This window comes from Calidris pugnax, unplaced genomic scaffold (genome assembly GCF_001431845.1).
Source record: "Calidris pugnax isolate Ruff unplaced genomic scaffold, ASM143184v1 scaffold72, whole genome shotgun sequence".
NCBI lineage: Eukaryota > Metazoa > Chordata > Aves > Charadriiformes > Scolopacidae > Calidris > Calidris pugnax.
In genome coordinates this window covers 575,226-600,772 of record NW_015090808.1, presented here as the reverse complement: position 1 = coordinate 600,772, position 25,547 = coordinate 575,226, and the positions used below count along the sequence as shown (strand labels likewise).

The following is a 25,547-nucleotide window of genomic DNA, read 5'->3' as shown; positions in this document are numbered from 1 at the left end:
ACCCACCCATTCAAAGTGTGTTTAGGAGCTTTGGTGTGAGCCCCAGGTTGGGAGGGGGTGGCTGTGAAAGGAGCCCCACCATCCCCTCCTTCTCCTCTCGCCCACCAGCAGGAACCCCTGTAAATACTGTAAGTACTGTAATTTCTCACCCGTCAAAACCCAGTCCTCTTCTCCAGATGGTCCCTCGGTCATTCCTCAAGCTGAAAAAAAAAAGCATCACAGAGGTAGAATAGGCGCTAAGAAAAAACAGCTGTGGCAAGACTTAAAAAATTAGATATTTTTTTTTTTTCCCTTACTGGAAGCGTTGATGTAAAGGTGAGAGAGATATTTATTTTTCCAGCGTGGTGCACCTCAAAATCCCCACAACCACGATGCATCTGACTGCAATAAGGTACGAGTAATTTATGTCACTAACCATCCTGTTCACAGTCCACCCAGTCGCGCTCTCTCCTGTGTGTTGCTGTAAAGTACTTGTATATAGGATTGAGAACTAAAGATATTTATTAAAAGTTGATTTCTTGATAGTATTTTATGTACTAAATATTTACACTAAGGGCAGTTGGCTATTCTTTTTTGCCAAGGTAAAATAGAGAGATGTAATTAGATACCTGTACATGCTATGTCATATGGATAGAACAGAAATTTAAGCTAACTAAACTACTGTAGAGAAATTGTTGATCTTATTCTTTAAAAAAAAAAAAGGTCTTATGACAGGTTTTTTTTTTTTATTACAGGCATCTGTAATTTCTAAATAGGTTATTAAAAGTTTTCACGTGCAATTTTTGCTTCCCCATTAAAAAAAAAAAGTCCCCGTTGATTGACCCATTTAAAAGAACAGTGAAACAGTGGAATACCTACCTCCCAACCGCCGGAAAGTAGGGTAGGACCACAAAGATTAAATTCTGGAAGTGCCTGCGGTGATTCCGTGGGATCAGGAGGAGAAAATAAGGATGGGAATGTTGTTGTGGGAAGAGTTTGGAAGCAGCGAGGGGGTGGGATGGTGCTGCGGGGGGGATGTAGGGCTGCGGGGGGCGTGACCAGACCCACTGAGGCTTCGGCTCGACACCCCCGGAGCATCACCAGGGCTGAGAGATGCCTCTTCAGATGGTACAGACAATCCCTGAGCCCCACACAGACAAATAAAAGGTGTGTTTTGTTTCTTCGAAATTCCCCCGGAGTCAAATTCTCTTTTCTCTCCCTTCTTTCCTCTCTGGCGTACGTACAGCGTGGGTGTAGATAATCCTTGTACCTCTCCCGTTTCTCTCCTACCAAGCTGATTGCTCTGGCTGTCAAGTGTACACTACTGATGCTGTTCGTTGTATTGGGGAGCACGTAGCAATAAAACCTTTAACACAACGAGTCTGTCTCTCCTTTGATTCACCAGGGAGGGTATATTTTTTTCAATTTTTAAGCTTCCTCTTTTGTAAAACGAAGGGCCTTCACATCCTGGGCATGACATTTACTGCCTTGGGGGGAAAAAAAAAAGTTAATTTGAATTAATTTTTTTTTTTAAAAGCAGAGGTACTGCTTTTGCCATGGGAGAGCAGGGGCTGCAGAGAACTAAGGGGAAAGGAAGGAGTGATAATATTAAGAGGCCGAATTTCCAACCCACTGCTTTGACCAGAGGGGTTTGTGTCGCTCAGTTTGGCTTCAGGTCGCAGCTAAACCTCGTGTTTTTACCACATTCTGCCAAGAATTGTGTCCTCTGAGTGTGTTCTTGACAGCTGTAAGCTGAGCAGGCAACTCAGAAGTGTCTGTTGAATTCACATTGGTGTTGAGAGCACAAACACCAACATTTCATTAGCAAGAGGTTTAAAAACATTCTAGGATTTATTTAAGCACCACTTGAGGGTGCTAAAAAGCTCTATTAATCAATAATTAACCCTGTTGGGGTAAATGGCTTGCGATGGGCAGTAACAGCTGTAAACTGGGCTGGTTTCCCATCCTGGAGCATCTCTGGGAATGGCAGCTCCTGCCAGGCAGCAATTTTAGTGGGAAACAGCAACATTACCAGCTGAGAGCTGCTTTAATCACCAATTAAAAAAATCTGCAGACCAATCTCTGGGAATGGCAGCTCCTGCCAGGCAGGGATTTTAGTGGGAAACAGCAACTTTCAGTATGTTACCAGCTGAGAGCTGCTTTAATCACCGATTAAAAAAAATCTGCAAGACCAGCAGGTAGTTTTTCATGTAATAATTAACCCTGTTGGGGTAAATGGCTTGAGATGGGCAGTAATGGGAGCTGTAAACTGGGCTGGTTTCCCATCCTGGAGCATCTCTGGGAATGGCAGCTCCTGCCAGGCAGCAATTTTAGTGGGAAACAGCAACATTACCAGCTGAGAGCTGCTTTAATCACCAATTAAAAAAATCTGCAGACCAGACAAAATTCCATTGTTAACTCTTTAAAGAGGTACCTTTGAAGAGACCTTTGAGCCTGTCGTCATCTGAATCGCAACGAAGGCAGAGATTCCAGCAGCTCCGACGCTCAGGAAGGTGCCAACCATCTATATTCAAAAATGGAAGAAGTCCTTTTCAAGTTTCTAAAATGCACAAAGGGAGTTCAGGCTTCAGTAACCTGATATTAACACGGTGCAAAACCGGTCAGGTGTCTTCTAGGAGCTTCAGGCTTCTATGTACTATTCACATGTGGGGTTTTTTTCCTAATTCCTGGAAGGGGGACTGTGCCCAAGGTGGGATCGCATGTGGCAGGTGTTGTGTGGGTCAGACCTTACTCACTGCAGTGAAAAGGGGGGGGAAATCTTCATTTTTAGTCCCTGGGGAATGCCATTTCTTTTGGGTACAACGCCCAATGTTCTAGCCTGTTATTTTTACCTCTGCATAACATAAGGAAAGATCAAAACCCCTTTGAAATCTGACGGGTGATGGATCCAAATGTAGGTGCGTGTGTGAAAGAGCAGTGATTGACTCCATAGGGAAGAGTCACGGCTGCTCCTCTCCCTCCTTTTGGGGTGACTGCAGGGGCATTCATGAGATCAAAACTACAATAGCACATTTTAGTAAATTGGCTCTACGTGTTCCGTGGTACAAGGATCTAGACCCCAAAATACCAAGACTTCTATGCTGTGATCACCCTCAAAGGGGTGTGAGGAGATCTCTTGCATCCTCCAGCCAATCCCAAATGAGTTAAACCATCTCCAAGTAACACATAGACCTTCTTAATGTATAGACTAAGGGCTGTGTTTTGGGGCCTGAAACCCAGCTGGTCAGACTGAAGCCCAGCTGGGTTTTGAAGGTGCTGCTTAGAAGCACCTGGGAGCCGCCCGGAGCAGAGTCCTCCCAAAGTCTCCAATTCTCAGGGTTTTTCCCCCAAAGGGCAGGGAGCACGTCACCCAAAGTGGCCTCCAACCCACCACCAAGCCCCCTGTGTCCTGGGAGAGGAGTGAGGGCTCCCAACCATCTCCAGAGCACTGTCAGCATCCCGTAGCACTGACAAATCCCCTTCCTAACAGAGCCTAATTTCTCGTTAACGAGCACAAAACCATAAGGAGGGTTGGTGTTTCAAACCTGGCCACCAGGAGGTGGCCTCCCTTCAAACCAGGAGGGACCTGGGGGGTTGTTGCCCAGACCCAACTGAGGGATCACACCTGGGGACCCACTTTCCACCCCAGTTCCTCGCTGGAGCCCTAGCACATGGCACCAAGCTGGGAGGCAAAAATGTGACACTGGGAGCAGGGAGGTTCTCTGCTCTGGAGGTTCTCCACCTCTCCAAGCAGGACAAAGCAGCCTTTGCTGGCTAGCAGGAGAGAGGAGGCACTAGCCCAACCCCACAGGGCATTAATAACACCCCAGGGCAGGTAGCCACCTGGCACTGCTGGGTCTGTTCCTGGGGCAATGGGGGGGCAGTGGGAATTTGCAGAGAAAGCGAGTGCTGTACCAGCAAGAACAAAATTTCAGTGCTGCTCCAAGCACCCAGAGCCCCAATTGCTGTTGGTTTTGATGGAAAATGAGTAACCCTCGCCCTCAAGCAGCAGGGAAATACTGAGCAGTCAGTTTTGTACTGACTGAGGGAGAACACGAGATGTATTCCTCAGGGATGGATGTGTCCATGCTGCAAATAGGAGAAACCCAATAAAAGGAACAATCTACAGATCGGAGTCAGTCTGCCCCGAGTGAGGGTAAGCACAGAAAAGAACCCAAAAAACATGTTTTTCAGTTGTAGCAGGCTTCAGCTCTGCGTGTGGCCGTTCCTTCTGAGCCACAGTCAGTGGGTAAAACATCTCTCCCAGTGAGGAATTAAGGCAGGAATGAACGAACGCGTGCCTACACCCCCACCCAGCCGAAGGAGCCCCCCCCATGGCTGCCCAAAATGAAGCCCAGCAGGGTTTTTTTAAGATGATGCATTTAGAAATGTGCTTAGCAGCATCCAGGACTTACCTGCAGCCCTGACGCAGTCTCCCTGCAGACGAAATGCGGTTTTGGAGGCTGCCCAGCAGGGTGGCACCTCTGGGTACCACAGTCAAACGCTGAAGGTCCTGGGTGTCTTGGACCAAACTCCTCCACTGTCCTACATCTGGCATCCCAAAGGCACGTGCATCATCACTGCTGAGCCACCCCAGCTTCTGAATTGGGTTCCTGGAAGTAACGTTTCACTCGTTTCTTTCCCTCCCTAAAAAAAAAATCCATCCTCCCCAGAGCCCAACAACGCCATCCCAGGCCCCATCCCTCCCAGCCCTGAGCAACCCCTCGGGCTCCAAACCAACCCCCAGTTCCAGCTATTGGCTACAGAAGATTGCTGTAGCCAGAAATAGTTGCCTTTTAAATTCTCATCTAATAAAAGACAGAGAGAAAGGGTGGAAGGAGAGGACAAAGTGTAAAAGCTGCCCAGTTCAGGTTCTAAAATGCCATTAAACACACCTTTCCCAGCACTCACTCTCTTCTGGCAGCTCAGATTGTGCTCGCTGCCCCCCAGCTGTTATCCCCAGGACACCCACTGCCCAGAGACCTCCCAGAGATCAGAATTCCCAAGGGAGCATTTCTTTCCAGCTGAAAAAAAAAATAAAAATCCTATATTAAAAACATTGGGGGGTACTTTTTGCTTATGTTTTTTCCTATGAAAAAGCTTTCTAATTTCCTACCTAAATTTGCTCATGGCCAATAGGTACCCTTTCTGTGCTTTCTTGTAGCTAAATGTGTCGAGTTTATTTCCTGGTATTTACACTTCTAAGGCTCAGGAACAGAGAAGCAGGAGGTCCTGCCTCATGTGCTGTCGGGGCTGTGCAACGGGGAGCTCTTTGCTGCATCTCTCCCAGTCCTTCAGCAGCATTTCTGTGAATTTGGTTTAAATTAACCTTTCTTGAACACATGGGCTTTGACTGATACAGCCTGTTCCAGGAGAAGGCTCTCTAATGCTCCGGGGAACTTTCAGAAAAGAGCTCCATCAGAAATACTCCATGTCACACTGCCCTGAGATCCCACACGGTTACTAACTCCCTCTTAACTTTTCTTGAGTTAATAAACCTGGAGCTTTCTTCTTCCCTGATGCTTCTTCCCTGATGCTTCTTAGCAATGAGCAATGAGCTCCTGGGCCCAACAGCCAGAAACCATCACTGTGACATAAATCATGGCCTTACCCTGGTTATGCAGGTTGATACTGGTTTTTATTACCTGCCAGGGCAGCAGGTACCGATGGCACCGGTGCCAGTGACACTGTTTGAGGGGACAGAGAGCCCCTGACAGGGGCAGACAGCAGCCAAGCTGCAACCCACACACATTATTTGACAATAAAACCAAAAGCACTCACCCTAAGATAAATGGATTTTGGGGAGGATTGCTCTGGCAAGCAGAGGAGAGGGGACAGTTCCCCTCTGAGGCCATCAGGAGCATCCCACACAGTGACATCCCACACCACAGCGATGTCACAAGACCCACAAGAACAAAACCAAGTCTATAAACACGAGCCCAGGCACGGCTCAGCTCCTGCACAGCAACTTCATAGAATCATAGAATCGTCTAGGTTGGAAGGGACCTTAAAGATCATCTAGTCCAACCACTAACCTAACCCTGACAAAAAAATAAATGAGAAATAAGCAATAAAAAAATCACTAAACTATATTCCTGAGGACCATGTCAACCCGTCTTTTGAACACCTCCAGTGATGGTGCCTCAACCACTTCCCTGGGCAGCCCATTCCAAGGATTCATAACCCTTTCCATGAAGAAATTTTTCCTAATCTCCACTCTGAACCTCCCCTGGGGCAACTTGAGGCCGTTTCCTCTTGTCCCATGGCCTGTTCCTTGGGAGAAGAGACCGACCCCCCCTGGCTACACCCTCCTTTCAGGGAGTTGGAGAGAGCCAGAAGGTCTCCCCTCAGCCTCCTTTTCTCCAGGCTGAACACCCCCAGCTCCCTCAGCTGCTCCTCACAAGACTTGTGCTCCAGACCCCTCACCAGCTCCGTTGTCCTTCTCTGGACCCGCTCCAGCCCCTCAATGGCTTTTTTGTGAAGAACGGTTAGAGTTGGAAGAGACCTTAATTGAGCTCCAACCCCCTGCCCTGGGCAGGGACACCCCCCACCAGACCAGGTTGCTCAAAGTCCCATCCAGCCTGGCCTTGAACCCCTGCAGGGATGGGGTATAAACTTCCTCTTTAACAACTAATAGACCTTCAAATCAGAAGAAATTAGCCCACAAAATAGCCCACAAAATGCATGGACACTCCATGAGCTGTTCTCAGGAAGAAAAAGCAAATATTCACACCACCAGCAGCTCACCTGGGACACCAGTGCCAATCCCGGGACACCAATGCCAATCCAGCTCGTTGCAGCTGATCTTTTTTCTTCATCAGGCCAGACGGGGTTGTTACAAGGCTCAGGATGTATTCGGAGGCGTGTAAAAAAATATAAATACCTCATCGAAGTGTGAGACGGATGCTCCCATCCCTGTGCAGAATCCAGCAAGACCTCCTCGCTTCTGCTGTGGCCATCCCTGCTGCTGGCTGTGGGTCCGGACAGTCCGTGGGGCTGGGATGGGGCCAGGATCTGGAAAAGCTGAAAAATTTTTCTCCTTTATCTGTCTGTCTGTCCCTGCATTTCTCATTTTAAATGTCTCTTTCTCATTTCAACAGTTGTCAGTCGATTTGCAGGACCTGCATTTAAGCTCCAGCCAAGGGGGGGGTTTATTTCCCCTCTGGTGGTAGCTGTGGTGCAGCCTCCTTTCTCTTGTTAGTCTTTATATGTTATTGCTCTTTTTATTTCCTGTTTTTATGGGGGTGGTGTTACTGCACTGCCTTTGACCCCTGCTTAGGTACTGGGGGGCTCTGCCTGGGGCGGGGGGGGCAGCTTTTGTTTCCTGCTGTCATTAGGTTTAAGCATGTGTGTCTCCTAGTTTTATTGTCATCTCTTTGGATTACCTGAATTAGTGCCAGTGTATTATTTAAATTTTTTTCTTGTTCTTTTTCTTTTTTTTTTTTAACTTCTGCTGGCTGATAAACTGAAGCTGGAGCCTGTTGTTGTTAAAACCCTCCTTTTAACGTTTACCTTATTGCTTACACCTGAAATGCTCAGCTGACCTCCTGGTCTCTGGTAAGGTTTCTGTTTAAGCTGAGCTCAGGTGAAAGTGGTTTTTGGGTGATCTGTGCCCAGGGAGGGGGGCTGTGGGGAGCCCCCTGAGAACAGGGATGCTTTTTCTAGTTTAAGACAAAGCCTTAGAGCTTCTTTGCTTCCTCTGGACGGGGAGATGTAAGTTGGGCCTGGAGCACCCCTTTGCTTCCCTGGGGGTCCCTTCCTCCCCCCTTCAGCCATGGGAGGGGGCTGCGGTGGGATGAATATCACCAGCTTTGGCTTGGGGGGGCTGGGTGGGAGCGGGATTCTGGGGGGGAGGCAGAAGCAGGTAAAGCAAAAACTGTAATTTCAGCTACCTGGGCTGCACAGACTGTTCTTTTTTTTCCCCCTGGTTCCTGCTGCTGATGTAAAAGCTGCCCTCACCCTCTCCCGGGGAGGCTGGCTCTGAGTGCTGCAGCTCAGCAGGACGGGCGCTGTGCTGGGCAGCACTGGGTGGGCTGGGGAAGGGCTGCCCCCCCCGAGCTGTAACGGTCTGGGGGGGTTGGGGGGGCTGGCATATATGGGGGGAACCATCAGACCCCCACAACCAGCTTCCTAAGGCGAAGGGATGCCTCAAAAAGAGCAGAAGGGGGGGGCCGTGTGATGAAAGGAACCCACCCTGATGTGCCCAGCAAGGTGTCCCCCCCCCATCCCAGGACGGGGGTGGCCATAGGTGACACCCCTGCACCCCCACCTCTGGGCTGTTCTCCCTGGTCCCTCCTTCCTCCTCTGCCTCCTCCCCGCATCAGGCGGGAGCTGCAGGGTCTCTTCTCCCTTCCTCCTCCTCCTCCTCCTCCTGGCTCTGAAGAGGCGGCTGCTGCGGAGCTCTGGCACCCGTAAGTGGGGGTACCCCCTGCCAGTGGGGTTTGGGGGGGCTGCTCTGGAGCTTTTGGGCTGTTCCTCCCTCTCTGCTGTAGCTGGGAGCTGTGATAGCAACAGGTTTGTGTGTGTGTCTGTGCGAGGTGGGGATGCTGGTCCCTAGGCTCTGAGGTGGGGTGGGGGGGACACCCCAATTTATCTGGGGATATAAGAAGGGACTCCTGGTGATGCCAGGGATCTGCCTTCTGCTAAGCAAGCCCCCCTGAACACTGTCCCAAGGCTGTGACAGTGACCAGCAAGGACCAGCGTGTGATGGGGACAGCATCTCTGCTGCTGGAAACAAGGATTTAAATGTGCTGGGGGTTTAATCCCTGTGCAGGGCTCCGGGCTCTGGCAGAGAAAAGCCCTTTGCCACTAAGAGCTGTGAAAAAGGGGGGAGAAATGCCGTTTGTGCCACTTGCTTTGCTTTTTTTTTCTTTCGACTCGACAAATGGCTGTCAATGGGAGAGAGCTGGGATCGTGTTTTAAAGGTCAGTTTGTCAGATGCTACTGGTTAAAGCTGCTGCCCTGTTGTGTTTGGGAAATTTATATGCTGGGAATCGGGGTTCTGTTAATTTTGCTGTGAACGAGGGTGGGGAAAGCTTCGTGGGGGATTTTAGAGCAAGTTCTGTGTGGGTTCTGCCTCTGACAGTCCACGCTGTATCCCTGTCAGTGCCAGCAGCATCACTGTGTTCAGATCACACACGGAGGAGCATTCAACCTGAATTTCAGTGTTATTTTGAAGGGAATCAGCATAAAAACTCTCCTTAAAAAAACCCAACATTTGGGATGCTTTAAGTCAGTGACAACCCCTTTTAGTCAGGGAACTACTCATTTCAATCAGAATGGCTCTCCAAGGGGTGACTTAGCGATTTATTTTTTTTTCCCCAGTGACTAAGAAAAGTTTTACGTGCTCTTATTTTGCTTTTATATCAATAGCAGAGTACTGCCAGCTGGAGCTCGAAGTACCTTTTGCTATCTAGCTCTGTCTACAGAAAACTAGTGCCTTGGTCTTAAAATCCGAACCATATTCAGGGGCTGCAAAGTATAGAAGGCAGTGGGACCAGTTTCAAGCATTTTGCTGGAGAAAGGGTAATTAATCGAATTTTTCAAGAAAGGGTAATTAATTGTATTTTTTGAAAATGTTCCATTAATTCACTGTTTCAGTTTGCAAAGTTAGACAATGCCAATTCCTGAAACTTTCTCTTTTTTTCATTTTTTGCACTGAGAGCCCTGCTAATAGCATCCACAGGCCACCAGAGGGGCTGAAACTTTCTCTTTTTTTCATTTTTTTGCACTGAGAGCCCTGCTAATAGCATCCACAGACCACCATAGGGGAAGAATACGGTTTAGTGATTTGTTTTTTTAATTGCTTATTTCTTATTTATTTTTTTGTCAGAGTTAGGTTGATGGTTGGACTAGATGATCTTTATGGTCCCTTCCAACCTAGACAATTCTATGATTCTATGACTCTTCTTTCTCATTCAGATACCCCTGTCCAGAACACATTTTTTGTCAGGGAACCTATTCTCCCTTTTTCCTTCTTTGCCTGAAAAGAACAATAGCAGATCACTACTAAAATATTTAAAAAATATATAGTAAAGAAAAACTTTCCTGTGCACGATTAAAAACAAATGAGGGGCACAATCTACAAAAAACAGCACAAACTTTTCTCACTTTGACCACTTTCCTCACCTCTCAGCTGCTGGGAGTTTTCAAGCAGCCCAGACCTTCTTTGCCTGAAAAGAACAATAGCAGATCACTACTAAAATATTTAAAAAATATATAGTAAAGAAAAACTTTCCTGTGCACGATTAATATGATTCTATGACTCTTCTTTCTCATTCAGTCACCCCGTGCAGAACACATTTTTTGTCAGGGAAGCTACTCTCCCTTTTTCCTTCGAACAATAGCAGATCACTACTAAAATATTAAAAAACATATAGTAAAGCAAAACTTTCCTGTGCATGATTAGAAACAAATGAGGGGCACAATCTACAAAAAACAGCACAAACTTTTCTCACTTTAACCACTTTCCTCACCTCTTTGCTGATGGGAGTTTTCAAGCAGCCCAGATTTCTTCTCCGTGTCCATCAACAGGTGTCAAAAGAAATCTGTTCTGTCACTCCTTTTTTCAGCGTGGATTTACAGAAAACCTGCCTTGCAGCCTCCTGAAAGGGAAGAATAGGGTTTGGCTGAGAAATTGGGCCAATATAGCTAACTATATATATACACTAAACATGGGCTTTTTCTAAGACCTCTGAGGACCAGAGAAAATATTCTACAGTGAGAAACTGGGCAGGATCAGACTGTTCAAGGTATCACAAGTAGAATGACTGGTGGCTTCCTGCTGTGTGCTTACTGACATGGGTTAGTGATGGTGTTTATCAGAGTTTGGTGGATGGTTGGACTTGATGATCTGAAAGGTCCCTTCCAACTTGGACAATTCTATGATTCTGTGAATGTAACTCTTTGCACGGGAGGATCATTTATTCAGTTAAAATCTCAGAGCAAGGAAAACTTACTTCCAGCCCTTGCTGCCCTTGAGGCAGGGCAGTGATTTGATATTTTCCTTTGCTGCGTGTGCTAAATCCTGGCTTAATTAACCTCAGGTATGGGATCCCATCACCCTCATTCCTTTTGTTTGCATCTGGACTCACACTTTTGCTGACTCCACTGGGGCTGATGGTATGTACGGTGATGTACAGCAATGCTAAAGGCAAAGGGAGGGTTGTAAGACCAGTAAAGGAGCAACAAAAGATGGGGAGAAGACTGGTACCAAGTCAACTGGTCCCACAACATTGCTCCAGTCACCTGGTGACCTGTGATCTGAGCTCATTGGACTGCATTGGTGGGTGGCTTCTATGGGAATGGTAAGAAAACTGACCCTCACCTTGCAGCTCCTCACTAAGTGAGGGTGTCTGTAGGGTACAGCTGTAAAGGACCACATATAATTTCTCCTCAACAGAGCAGCCTGGGTGAGAATTGCATTATTTGTATGGAAGTTTAACAGTTGGTGGTAGCTGATACCAGTATTTCATGCATTAATGCCCTTAAAGCAAGCGAGGTGATTAATTCTGTAATGACAGATGACGCTATAGACTAAAATAACTTCCCAATGGCATTAAAATCTAAGGATAAGGCTTTTTGAAAACTTTGGCCACCTCTCGCTGTGGCAGGATGATATCTGGAGCCTTTGACTAATTCTGTCTTTCTGGCATGGTAAATAAAAGTGACAGGAAAGCAGTTGTCTCTCTTGAAGGACATCATCAGCTCTGCCTTCAGAAGAGTTACTGCACCCTTTGTTTTCAGCTGTTGCTAAAATTGAAGCCTGAAGTCCCAAGCCTGAGAGTGTCATTAAAATGCTATTAGTCATTAGGTGACCCTAGTCTGTAGGTAATAACTTCCCAATGGCATTAAAATCTAAGGATAAGGCTTTTTGAAAACTTTGGCCACCTCTCGCTGTGGCAGGATGATATCTGGAGCCTTTGACTAATTCTGTCTTTCTGGCATGGTAAATAAAAGTGACAGGAAAGCAGTTGTCTCTCTTGAAGGACATCATCAGCTCTGCCTTCAGAAGAGTTACTGCACCCTTTGTTTTCAGCTGTTGCTAAAATTGAAGCCTGAAGTCCCGAGCCTGAAAGTGTCATTAAAATGCTACTAGTCATTAGGTGACCCTAGTCTGTAGGGTTAGAGGGTGCTTGGGGTTTTCTGTTGTTTTTTAGTGGATAAAATTAGGTGTTAGAGCCACTTGCTTGTGCAGGGGAGCGTTATTTAATGAACATAATCAGAGTGACAGATGAAGACAGCTTAATGGCCCATCCAATGTAGACACTTCTCAGCATAAGCTGCTTGGAACACAGAAGCAAATGCTGCCCAGTGCACCTGGAAAAATGCAGGAAAGGGCACAGGGATGGCTGGGGGCCATGTCTGGATAGAAAATCCCTGCGAACTCGGCAGCTGAACCCCACTGAGGTGACCTGTGTGTGATAGGGGTACGTAAAACTTCTGACCTCGGCTAGAGGTACCTATCAGTTTTATCCAGGAGAGGTGCTAATTGCCTGGTACGTGATGAAAATCAAGTCACTCAGGCAGTAAATGGAAATTCAGGAGTATTCAATGGATTCAAATGACTGGAGCAATTTGCAGAGAGAAAACCAGTGGATTAATCTGAGTATTTAAAGTGTGTAGACACCGGTGTGCCCCGTCAGCCAAACTGCAAACGTAGGAAGGTACAGGATGAGTTCACTACTACTAGAAACTCCTATTTCTTTATCTAGAGAGATGATGCTATGCAGGTTAAAACCCTTGCTATAACCTTAATAGGTTCACTACTACTAGAAACTCCTATTTCTTTCTAGAGAGATGATGCTCTGCAGGTTAAACCCTTGCTATAACCTTAATAGATTTATTTTTATTTTTTTTTCCTTCTGTTTAGCCTATAGTTATTCAAGACTAAAGGTGTTGCCTCTGGAACAATCTGACCTTTGGTTGTGGGGCAGTGCTAAGGGTTCAGCACCAATTTGCTGCACGGGCAGTCTTTCCACCCGCCCTTCATTGAGGCAGACCCTTCTGCTTAATTTCTAGTGAAGCCCAATCAGATATTCCACTGCCTGGGAACTTGGGCGAGGAGGTAAAATGCTGTTCGATTGTAACAAGCTCTAAGTGGTGATCCGTGATGGAAAATGCCAAACCCTGCAATTAGTTTCATGTTAAGCGTGCTGCTGTCTGGGTTTGAAAGAGCATATGCTAAGTGGTAAAGAGCCAGGGGGAAGGGTGTATTTTTTGAGCTACATTCCCCCAACCCATGTCAATATTATTAGACTAAAGGTATTAATTGCAAAGGACAGTAACTCATCCCAAAAGAAGTGTTAGCTCAAGTCCTGTCTGAGAACAAGCAGGGTTTGTAGCTGTTGTTCTAAGACTCCCTTTTACTTGGATTAGGATGGGGGTCTAAGTGGTAAAGAGCCAGGGGGAAGGGTGTGTTTTTTGAGCTACATTCCCCCAAACCACGTCAGTATTATTAGACTAAAGGTATTAATTGCACAGGACAGTAACTCACCCCAAAAGCAGTGTTAGCTCAAGCCCTGGCTGAGAACAAGCAGGGTTTGTAGCTGTTGTTCTAAGACTCCCTGTTACTTGGATCAGGCTGGGGTATTTTTTGGTGTGGGGGTAAACAACTTATTCTCTTCCAATAGTAGTTCACACCCCGCTTTACTTGTGTGCAATTGCAGCAAATACCTGGACGGAGGGTGCTGGTCTCATAACTCTGGGCCTGCTGCTGTGGTTTTTATCAAAAAGGGATGCTTTTTGGGTAGCTTCACCTGGTTTTTATATATATTTTCACTCCTCTTCCCCCTTGATTTGTAAATAAATTACTTGTCTTCTCATGTCTGCAGACCAAATAGAGATTCCCAAGGTGAGGGTTGTATTGAGGTGGCTCTTCCAGCTAAGGAGAAGAAAAGAATATACTCCAGATCATGGGCTCTGTCTGCTTTCATGCCTATGTCATATTGGGCAATAACACTCCCATGCTAAAATAGATTCGAATCAAATAATTACATGTCTCTTGCTCATTTTTCACAATAAGCACAGATATAATCTAGCAGAAAGCAGCCTTGTGATGTGCTGTTTCATTGATATTGTTTTGGTTCAGGCTGCTGGCAGCTCGTGTGGTCTTAGGCTGGAGAAAGCAGGCTGGGAAGGATGAGGGAATTTCTTCGTTCCACTTTAACAATTCTAGATAGAAACCAATTTTCTAGGTAAAATAAAATAAATTAAAAATCCATATATCTTTCCAAGTTTTGTGTGTATAATGTTTAGAAAGCTGTGGAGGAGTTTGTCATAAACGCTGCCAAATTCTATTGCCCAAGCTCTCCGTTGCAGGGAAAAAAAAAATGCCATTATCCTGTTTGTCTTGAAGTGTTGGTGTTTTGTGGGCTGAGGGTAGCACTTCAGTCACAGGCACACTATTTTGTGAGTTTAGTTGTCTTAATTTATGCTTGTAGAGAGGTGGGGTTTTTTGTCTTAATGCTGGTTTTGTACTCAGTTTGCCACAGTGAGAATAACTTTTGGCTGGGAGACGGGGTCCTAGGAGTGTTGAAGGCTGGATGCCAGTGGGAGGGATGGCTGCAGCAGCCTCTGCATTTCCACTTATTGCCCTGCTGGCACGGATCTTGTCACCTTTTGTTGCCCACACAGCAGTTCCTGTGTGACAGTAGCTTCTGTCGTTACCTTAAAATACAATTTTCACTTGGACGCAAACCAACATGAAGCGAGGCGTAAATCAGACAGACTTTTTTTGCATTGCTGTCAAACTCAAAGCCATGTTTTGGTTGTGTGTCTGATCCAAGGAGCACTTGCAGTCTGAAAAGTGTTCTTTTTGGAACCGAGCTACTTGTCCTGCTCCCAGCAGCTCTGGGGTGGCCCCTCCATGCCCCATTCCTGTATGGACTAATGACTTGTTGTCATCGTACCTTGGGCTGGGCTCTGGTGGCTCAGCAGGGACTGCAGGATCCTCTGAGCTCCCCAAAACTCCATCGTGACAGCATCTGCTTCCCTCTCCCCAGTGAATTACCCTGCAAAGTGACAGACGGGCTCCCAAATTGCTGATTTTGTTTGCCAATTTTATTCTCTGCTGGGACTATATCGTGGTTGTCCCACCTTTCAGCTCCTACCTAAACTATGATTACACCGGCTTCCTCCTCCTATCTATTCCCCCAATTACTCTGTTTGCTTTCAATGCTCCAAATGACACGGCTGTCACCTCCGCCGGCGTGCTCTGACAGGGAGTGACTCACGTACAGAGCCTTCACCTGCACAGAAGATGGGATGATTCAGCTTGGTGCCCACCATCCGGCCAATATTGAAGGGCAGGGGATGGTAAAAAATGGGCTGCTGTGCCAGAAGGTGGCAATTTGGGAGGCTCATCTCCCATTAGGGAGGGATTTAGTGCTGCAAAAAGCCTGGCAGTGATCATTTAACTGTTCCTGCAGCTTAATCCAAACCACTTACTGCTAAGTATCTCTCCAGTGGAAAAAAGCTCAGACCAGTTCAGATGATATTTAGTGGGGTCCCTGGCTGCTTTCTCCCAGTGGAAAAAAGCTCAGACCAGTTCAGATATTTAGTGGGGTCCCTGGCCGCTTTCTTGGGATGGATGGGAAGCTGCTGCTGACAGACGGCATCTCAGGAGAACTTAATTAAAACAGTTTAACTCTACTGAAAGCTTCTTAAGAAGGGACTCGTTTCTCCTTCTGAATACAAGTAATGTATTATTTAAAATGGACAGAGGCAAGCAAGGTAGGAGGGAGTGGAGTAGCAGAGGGCACCAAGAGTGTCTTGTCTGGCTCAGGGGAGCATGGACATATTAGTGAAGGAGAAGAGAGAGCTTTGATGGGTTTCCACCCTACTTCCACAGCACTGCTGATGCTGCTGCACTGGGTGGCCCTGCTGAACAAGGAAAATGCTCTTCTTGCTGTATTAGCTTTTTTTTTTTTCCTACAGTGCTCTCTTTGAAGTTCTACTGCTCAGCCACAAAGAGCCACTTAATGTGATGAAAAACTCATCGCTTCTGTGCTGACTGCGTGTCCGAGTGGCAGAGACAAGGTGGAATGGGAGCACTTCAGCTTTCTGTGCAGTTTGGGCTCGTACAGCATCCATCCCTTCGTGGCAGCCAGCCCAGAACTCTTCTTGACGGTGCCATGGGGTGGGTGAACCCTCGAAAGGGAAGATTCCCTAAACACTGATGTCTCTGAAAGCATCCAGAGCACTGGGTAAATTGCACTAAACTTACTGAAGGGTATTCCTCAGAGTGTTTGTGCTTTGGGTACGATACTACATCAAAGGGACAAGAACACTATGGGGTGGCATGACAGAATGCACAGGAAATATCTGCTAATACCTTAATTTAACCTCAGTAAGAATGGCAATGCTTTCAAATTAGGTATTGTGCAGCTCCTAAATAGATGTTCTGTCATGGCTGCGCTAGGTTTCTAGCTTGGCAGCTATTTATTTCAGGCTTGAGTGTAACCATCTCTGTTACCATGACCAGGCCAAGCCCTGTGCTGAATGTGTTGGGTAATTTCCTTGCCCTTTACTCAACCAGGTGCCCTGTGATTATTGTCCCCTGTGCTGCTGGCATTAGAGGTGGTACCATCCCCGTTTCTCACCCCGCTGCTGGCCCCGAGGACTTACGGCTATAAAACACTCCTTAGATTCCATTTGGTAAAAAGGCCACTAACAGATGTGAAACTTTGAGACTCGGGTTGTGAGTGGTCTTAGGGGAATTCTTGTGACGATGGCAAAGCCGTTTCCAAGTAGAAGGGAGTTAAAAGTCTTCTGACTTGCGAGGCTTCTCAATAAAGTGGCTGGATAAGTGTGGAAATCTTACTTTAACCTTATTTCAGGGAACAATTGGCTGAGATTTTAGTTAAAATTTAAAACAGCCTGTGACACATCGAATAGAAAAACTTTAAATTCAGAAGCTTAGAGGTTGAGAGAAAAAAAAAAGTACAATGCCAAGCAATAGGCAAGCAGCCCAAGCTCTGAGTCTCCAAGAATTGATTTATGTTATAGCTGTCATAATATAACACACACACAAAACATTTTCTCTGTGCTTCTTTGCCACCAAACTGTTGGGTAACTTTAATTTTACTGTGTAAGCAAGGACTTGCTCAGTTCATGTTAAAAACGCTGTTGCTGTATCTGTTGATGCTATAAAATCTCCTTGGGCATTTCGTCGTGCGGCTTCATGATGGAGAAAAAGGCAAAAGAGGTAACTGATAAACTTCCACCCCATTTTCAACTATTAGCCAAACAGGATACTTCAGATTTTGACTGTTTCTGGGCAAACTGGTAGGAGCTGTGTATGTGTTTGAAAGGATAAAATTCATACATTGGCATCATAAGGTATTATGAAAGGATAAAATTAATACATGGGCATCATCGACCGATAAAGAATGGCCAAAAATGCTCAGCTGCAGCAAGGTTTTACCACGGTAAATTTTGAGCTTTACTCTTCCTCATTTACTGTGGTAATAAAATCAATGTTTGACATGAAAACTGTGCTGTATTATTTGAATGTCAGAAGAATGAAGCAGGGTGGAAAAAATAACACATTCTAGAAAAATGTAAGAGACTTGCTGTGAATGCCTCACCTGCCATTAGCATCTTTGGATTTACATCTGAGATTTGGTTTTTCAGTGAAATGTTTTATATTCCTAGCTCGAGGGGATGAGTAATCTGCACCTAAGTGTCTTTTTGCTTATTATAGCAATCCTGCTGATGGTGGTGTCCTTTATAATTAGACAGGATAGGAAAAGTTTAAGACCTTTAGAAAAAATTCCTTTGACAAAATATTTCCTTTGGTCCCAGCTCAGACTATCCAGATAAATGACTGCCAGGGGAGGATAAACCATTTAAGCCCATTCCTAAGAGCTCTGCAAGCAGCTTCAAGATTGGTACATCTCCCTGGGGTTGCCCATTTAAAAATGAGAAATGTGCTTCTCATTGTAAACTTGCTTTTCTTTATGGAAGTAAATGCCAGTAAGAAAAGAACTATTTTTTTGATTGCAACTTGCTATTTTTAGTGTGGCTTTTCTTTCCCAGCTCCTCTTTCCTACCTGAAAGCTAACCGTTTCCAAGTGCTATTCAGCGCTTGAGATAAGACACTCCTAGGTGTTTCTAAAAAACATCATGCAAATTCGGATGCATGAAAAATCAAATAAAACACTTTAAGAGTAAGTTCTACTGCCTTAATTCATAAATATCCTCAGAGTTTGTACTTTGCAGTTCAAGTCCTGTATTATACGGACTGAACACTTCTGTTTATACGGGAAACTGGCATTAAGTGCAAAATGAAGTTAAAACATACCTTAAAACAACGATTTCCAAGAGGTTAATGATAATCTTATGAAATCTTGACTTGGGCAAAAGGCTGTCTCACCTGTGGTGTTTATCTTGGCAAACCCAGGTGCTCTGTTTTCTTAGTAAGAGCTTCTGCACTTGAGCTTCAGTCTGGAACTTGGTGTTGGTGAAGCCTCGCTCTTTCTCTGGAAGAGAAATCAAAGATAAGCTCTCCTTCCAACATCCTCCATGTCCAACTTTTTGAAAGGTAGGATGCTACGGATAAAGTATTTCTGAAATTCACAGTAAAATGGAAGAACACATTGTCACATTTTACCTTTTTAGATTAAATTACCCCTCCTCTTACAATATTTCCCCGGAGGTCCCACTTTTGCGCCCTCTGATCTTTCCTGGGACTTCCCATAGTCTTCCCGCACGTGATCCAAGTCTGTGCTGAAATACATTGACCAGAACTAAATGCAACAAATGAGATGAGCCCCGAGTACCAAAGTGGAGATATTTCTGTGCACTGCTATCCTCCTTACGTGCCATTTTCCTATGTCATGCTGCTGTTGCCTCCCATATCTTGGTACAAAGCCCAGATCCATGTCCATAGTATCACTACCCAGTCAGTGCTCCCCTGGCTTTTCCTGCCTCGCTGCATGTTGCTGGGCAGTGTATCCCTGTTGAATAGGGTTTTGGTTTTAAGCTGGTTTCCTTAAGAAATGGTCTTTTGCAGCCAAAGTGCCCAGCTTGCAAACAGATCTCTTTTCCTGCTGTTGCTTCCTCCAAAAACATCACTTTTCACAAAGGCAGAGGTCACTTGTGACCACTTGCACTTCCAATTCTTAAAAATAACTGCCCATAGCACTTCACTGAGTCAGGAATATTCACAGTTCATCTCTTTACATATTTTTTTTTAGGCAAAACCGAATTTGTTTGCCTTGGTCAATAGCTTTTTCTGATCCACTGAGTCACAGGATGATCCATGCATTTGTCTCTTACTTATTTCTAAGGCACTTACAGAATGAGGTACTGCTGGTTTTGCCATCCCTCCGTGGCTGCATTTTGCAAGTAGCATTTTGTACCTTTCCAGCAGAACAGAAATGATATCATTCCAAGCTTTTCAGAAAATTTCTGTAGTTGACCCATTACTGAATATAGAGCTCAAAACAAGGGAAGAACAATTTTTTTTTAGCACTTACCACATTAAATTTTCTTTTTCCACAACAACGTGTTTCTGCTCTTCATGTCTCTGAAGGTTCCTTATCTTTGTTTCAGCTTCTAAAGCCTCAGAGGGTTCTGTGATGAGATTTCACACCTGCAGAAATCAAGCTAACAAAAACCAGCTGGTTATGCACAAAGGTGGAGCAGCGTTGGCCGGCTCCAGCGGTTACCAGACTCCCTTCGTGTGGCCAACATAAAAATAATGGCATTTGCTTCATAATTACCTTGAGTTGTTATTATAAAAATGGAAAATTAATTTTTTATATCCAGTGGCATGAGAATGTCCTGGTTATATTGCATATTTGTATAGGGGTGTTACTGGGATTTTAATGTTTAAAAACCCAGAGTGTGGGACTGGGCAGTTTTTCCACTCGTGGGGGCTCCTGTTTTACTTGTTTGCAGATTTTCCTCTGGTATATCAGATTAAGTAGGGAGGCCATGCCCTTATCAAATTACCATGTGGAAGCAAATTGCTTTTATTTGTCATCTTGTAATATTTATGCATTGCATTATTTTTTTTCCCTTTTCACAGATGACTGATGTTTCTGTCTTCTGTGCTTCTCCCAATTATTTATCACCCTCTCCTTTAGCTGGCGAGTACCTTGGGAAAAGATAAGGCACTGCCTTTATTTCTCCTTCCAGCCAATCCTTTTCCACCTCAGCTTCAATATAATAAAAACCTGTGTACCTTTTCCATTTCCTGGAAGTGCTGGTATTTGTAAGGCCAATTCACTGCGTTCACCACAGCCTCAATGACAGAGAATTTCATTAGTGTGGCTGCGGTCAGACAAGGTAGGACAGACCCAGCTCCGCTTTTCCCTCGAGGCACTTTGCAACTCCTTGTTTATCAGTTACAAAAACTATTCCAGAGTTCATTACTGAGCCCACTGAAAGCTGTTGCTTTACAATACATCGTCAGAAAGTGGAAAAAAATCCAAGACGTATATCCAAAAAGTAATTATGAAATTGTCCCTCCTGCTTGTAGTGTGATTAGCTATCATTTCAGTTGCCTTAATGAAAAGAACTGTAATTACTTCACCAGAATACTGCTATTGCACAGGAATGGCCCACAAGGACATATACCCCTGAGACCAAAGCCCTGGGTAATAATTTGTACTTGTAAAAAGCCCAGCAAAAGCCCATGTAGCCCCTGAATGGTTGTGTAGATAAGGTGCAAAGCAGTAATAAAATCTTAACCATAGATATATCATATAAATATACATATCTGCACAGAGGAACAACGCTACTCTACCATGGAATCACAAAGAATGCCTACCTCATCCCATCAGAGACCCCCCAAAAAGCCAGAGGAGAGCAGGCAAGGAGGGAAAGCCCCCTCTGTGTCATCTGCTCATGACAGCACAGGTCCCGTTGGTCACAGGGACTGGGGACACAGACAAAAGCCATCCTCCCCAAGCTTTGCTTCTTAAAGCAAAGATTACAGAATAAAATTAGTATTAATTTACAATAACAATAATAAAAATTAATAAATTTGGGGCTGTCCTATTTGCAGAGAAACCCTGGAGAGCATGAACTTTGGTGGAACCTCAGAGAAGCTGAATCAAAGGAGCCAAATACATGATTATTTTTGTTAGAGGGTGAGAAGGGGCAGAGGAACAGACTTTTTCCAAACTCTTGGGATTGGGTTTATTGCCACTCTTGGCCAAAATTTTCCAAAGCAGACGGGAGACCTACCAGGAGCCCAAGTCTGCACAGAGCAGAACTCCCTTTTCTGGCAGAGCTGCATTTAGTCTCTGAAATGCCGCAATTAGTCCAGGGCAGCTCCATCCCTTGCGTTTTTTGCTCCAAACACATAACAAATGTCAGATTACCAGCTCCATTTCTTGCTATTTCCCTTCCCCTGTGTTAACCCAAGCTCCTTTAATCTGTGATTTAATCTGTGATTAAAGGAACAGCATAAACTCCTACTGTCAAATATCTATATTTGAATTCTGCTAACACAGGCATGTTTGTAGGCAAACGCACCGGTGCCTGTTCTCTCCAGTGAATAGTAATATTGGCATTAAAACACTTTCCACAGCAGTTGACTCTGATCTCTGGCGAGTTAAGGCATTTGGCACATAATATATTTGAATAAAAATATTTTCAATCATTCTGAAAATACGTTGGGTAAAACCAATAGAGATAAATAATCTTTCTGCTTAAGGAGAATACACAACTATTGCAGGGTGTAGATCCTGCTTTCTTCAAACATACAAGCAGCCAGATTTTTGCAAGATATTTCAGATTCTTGTCTACTTACCTTAAGCAACATGTGAAAACAGACTCATTACAAACATCACATTGCTGCTGACTTCTAAAAAGGCAGAAGATTCCAGAAAATGATGGGTTTTTTCACTCCTCTGCTTGTTCCAAACCTGAGGCATATCAGAATAAATATTTTTTACCGCAGTTGCTCCCTGAAATGCTTGCGAAGGCTTTGATGTTATTGAATTTCATTGCCAGGCAAAATACAGAAAAGCTGCAATGCTTTCCTGAGACTTAGGTGTGAGTAAATACATCAGGGAGCAACTGGCAGAGACAGAAAATAAATTAGAAAGTCTTTTAAGTAAAACCCAGCAAGACGGATGAAATAAAAACAGTTGTCCCTTTAGTGTTGGTACCTAGCACTCATTTTTGTTTCCTGGGGAGAGGGCTGCCCTAGGTGGGGTGACAGCAGAACATCACCTTCCACTATTACTACTATGGGAAAACCAGCCCATCACCCCTCGTGCACAAAAAAGGGTCTTCTCCGAGTGTCCTTCCGTAGGGAAAGAGGTGTAGCCAGCACTTCCCTCACACACAAGCTCATTGGGATTTGGATTCTCCTTAATTCAAATTCCATTTATACTAAGGCTCCTGCACCTGAGCATTAATTTTATGCCTTCTGCCCCCAATTAATGTTGCTGGTCTTTTAAGTTAGGAACACCTCCACCCCCTGCCTCTTTAGACATCAATATACATGTGCCTATTAAAGAAATAGAACCCCAGGGGCCATTTTAATCAAGCGTTATCCAAAAGCTACCTTGCCAGTGGTATCAGCAATCCAATCCCTTTCCCTACTCCCTTTACCTAAAAGTTTCAAAGTCTCCATCTGGCAGATGAAATAAAGGTGGGAAAAACTTCTGAATGTTGCTACCAAGTTGTCTGCTTGGTTAGACCTGGTTGTCTGCCGTATTAAAAAGTTTGTCACAGATTTGATGTAGAATTTTGGTGCAGCATCTCCTAAAACTACAGATTCTGCAGGGCAAGAAACTAGATTGTGGCCAACAAAGTTAATCTCAGTGAGTCAAATGTGGAAGTAAATAAGTTTAGGGCACAAAAATTTGGTACCTGCCTTAAATTGATTCTTGCAGCCGTCGAATATAAAGTCTCACATCCCTTATCTTCAACCCATCAGCCCAGGGAAAGCGTCGCTTACTACGGCACAGCAGGCACAGGTGTTTGTAGATGAAGATATCAAGAAAGTTCAGACGCGGAAAAACGTCTCTCCACAAAAGCTTGTAGTTTTTGCCAACAGCAATCTAATAAAATATAAAATGGGAGAATTTAGTTTACGACATGGGAAAACTATTACTCACTTTTTACAGCAGGAAAACGGCAACACGGAGAGTTTACAAATTCCCCTGGATTGGCTGGGAATTTGGCAGCAGAGCTGGGAAATGAGGCTGGCACCATCTCGGGCTTCAGCCTGTTCTGAACACAGCATTGCCCTTCATGTTTGCAGACTCATCTCCTGATCTATGCAGCTTGTAAGCAGGGAAGTAAAACCCACTGGGGTCTCATACCAGCTGTAGCCAAAAAATATTTCATTTTTAATGAAGAGGGTTTGGATTTGGACACATTCAGGCAGAAGGTTTGTGCCACTTCAGAAAGCTTTAATTTAACCACTGTTTTTCACGGCTGAGCAATCTCACTGTTGCCTGAGTGCCAGATTACTCAAGCTGTTGAGTAAATGGATTTATCAAAAAATCTTATTTAGTTTTTTTTCTTTCTCCTCAACATACCCTGTTTCAGTTGCTGGTTTGTTTACTTGACACAACTCAAGAGGCCAGTTTACATCCTGTCCCGCTTTCCTCTCTTTTGGGAAAGGAAGGATTTAATTTATGGCGTCTGGAGAAGGAAGAAAACCCTCAGCAGTCTTATTGGTCACTGTTGTATGCCTGTGTTGTAAAATTAAACTAATAAAATTTGTTGTTCTCCCTATCTGGGGAGGCTCAGGACACAGACTGTGAAAGCCAGCAATGAAGGGATGAGTATACACAAGCTTTGCATGTATTTCAGCACACGGTGTACCCAAACCAGTCACATTTCTTCAGATCAGCGTCAAGGATACTAAAAATGACCTTTTTCAATATATCTTTTAAGGCCCTTGACAACATGAGTAAGAAGATGGACTCCAACTCTTCATTCGATTGGCCTCCCGTGCTGAATTACACTGGGACGTACAAGTACCTCTACTTTGAAGGCAACGTCTCCTACGTGGATTTCTACCTTCATCAGCCTTCAGTGGCCGCTGTCTTCATCGCCTCGTACCTTCTCATCTTCCTGCTCTGCATGGTGGGCAACGGGGTGGTCTGCTTCATCGTGCTGAGGAGCAAACACATGCGTACGGTCACCAACCTCTTCATCTTGAACCTGGCTGTCAGCGATTTGCTGGTGGGGATCTTCTGCATGCCCACCACCCTCCTGGACAACATCATCGCAGGTAGGCTGGTTCCCACTGCGTAGCAGGAAGAGTTGGTTTCTGAGTGCTGGCCTCCATGGGGACCCTGAAAATATCTTAAAGAGCTCTTCCAACCATAATGATTCTAAGATTCTATGAAATTCAGGTGCACGTGACAGTGATGAGAACAAACTGCTCCTTAACTGTGGCCATGGCACAAAGAAACCAACATCTTGGGGCAAATTTGGAGCCCTCAATTTGAAAACTGGGCTCGATGGGCAAAATCTCTTACCCATCACTCCCCCACATTGGTTAAAAAAGTTTTAGGCACCGTTGCAGCCCCCCCAGCAGAGAGGTTGGACATGCCATGGCTTTGAGGCTACTCAGGAGGGTACTGCAATCAGCACTCACTAGTCCATGAGGGCAGAACAGAGAAGGCAGCAGCTTAAAGGTCACCTTAAACCAAGATATCACTGTCCCCTGCTGCACGCTGCAACTTCTGGGGGATCTACAGGCATTTTAAGTCACCGGGAGTCAAAGGGGAGGAAAACAAGCCCCTAACCCACCTTCTGACTGAGGCTGTCCTTGCAGACTTCCACATCCCCCCTCGTTAGGAGGGGATTCTCCAAACACCAGGATATGTCTTTAGGAAGACTCGGCAGAAGCTGAGTGCCAGACACAGAGAACAATCAACTCTAGTGGTCGAATCCCTTTCTTGTCTTGAGATCTCATTTTAATGGGATGTTAAACCACAAATGTTTGCTTTGCTGGTTTTTCGGAACATCAGAAACTCCTGCTGTGGCCTGACAGAGCAAAAGGAACGTATTTTAGTTTTGGGGCAGAAATCTCCTGTTGGGCACAGAAGCACTGTGCTGCAGTGAGATGGTGGTAAATTCAATTGCCTCTTTCCTTCCAGGATGGCCGTTTGGGAGCCTGGTTTGCAAGATGAGCGGGATGGTCCAAGGAATCTCAGTTTCTGCTTCTGTCTTCACTCTGGTTGCTATCGCCGTAGACAGGTAAGAGGATGCAGAGACCACAAGCTGTTGCTTTCATCTCCCTCTGGCCATCTGACCACACGTTAATCCATGCAACACTGCCATAAATTAGATGTATTTTTCTCTAAAGACTTTTAAGCAAAACAAAATGTGGCAGGGTCTAAAGAGCAGCCCTGGCAATTTGCTCCTCCACTGGTTTCTCTTAAAGAGGGTGCAGTTGGGCTGCCCCTGGCTGCCTAGACCTGGTCTGTTCCTTAGCTATTAAGGTAGATACCAGAGGCTGGCATGGAGACAAATCAAAATGAGACATTTTGACAGCAAACCTGATGTTTTTCAAGATTGTTTTTACCAGCACAGCTCTTAAATGGAGCAACTAAATGCAACTTTTTTTTTATGCAGGATGA

At 45.1% G+C, this 25,547-nt stretch overlaps 1 protein-coding gene across 1 annotated transcript in view; it reads left to right on the top strand.

Annotated features, from left to right (window-relative positions):
* The first annotated feature begins 16,084 nt into the window (after positions 1-16,084).
* Positions 16,085-25,547, top strand: part of NPFFR2 (neuropeptide FF receptor 2) — an 11,083-nt gene continuing 1,620 nt past the window's right edge. The window contains exons 1-3 of the mRNA XM_014938348.1: positions 16,085-16,184; positions 23,851-24,190; positions 25,065-25,164. Coding sequence (XP_014793834.1) covers positions 23,863-24,190; positions 25,065-25,164 — 428 coding nt within the window. The 5' untranslated portion in view covers positions 16,085-16,184; positions 23,851-23,862. The remainder of the gene's footprint in view (positions 16,185-23,850; positions 24,191-25,064; positions 25,165-25,547) is intronic.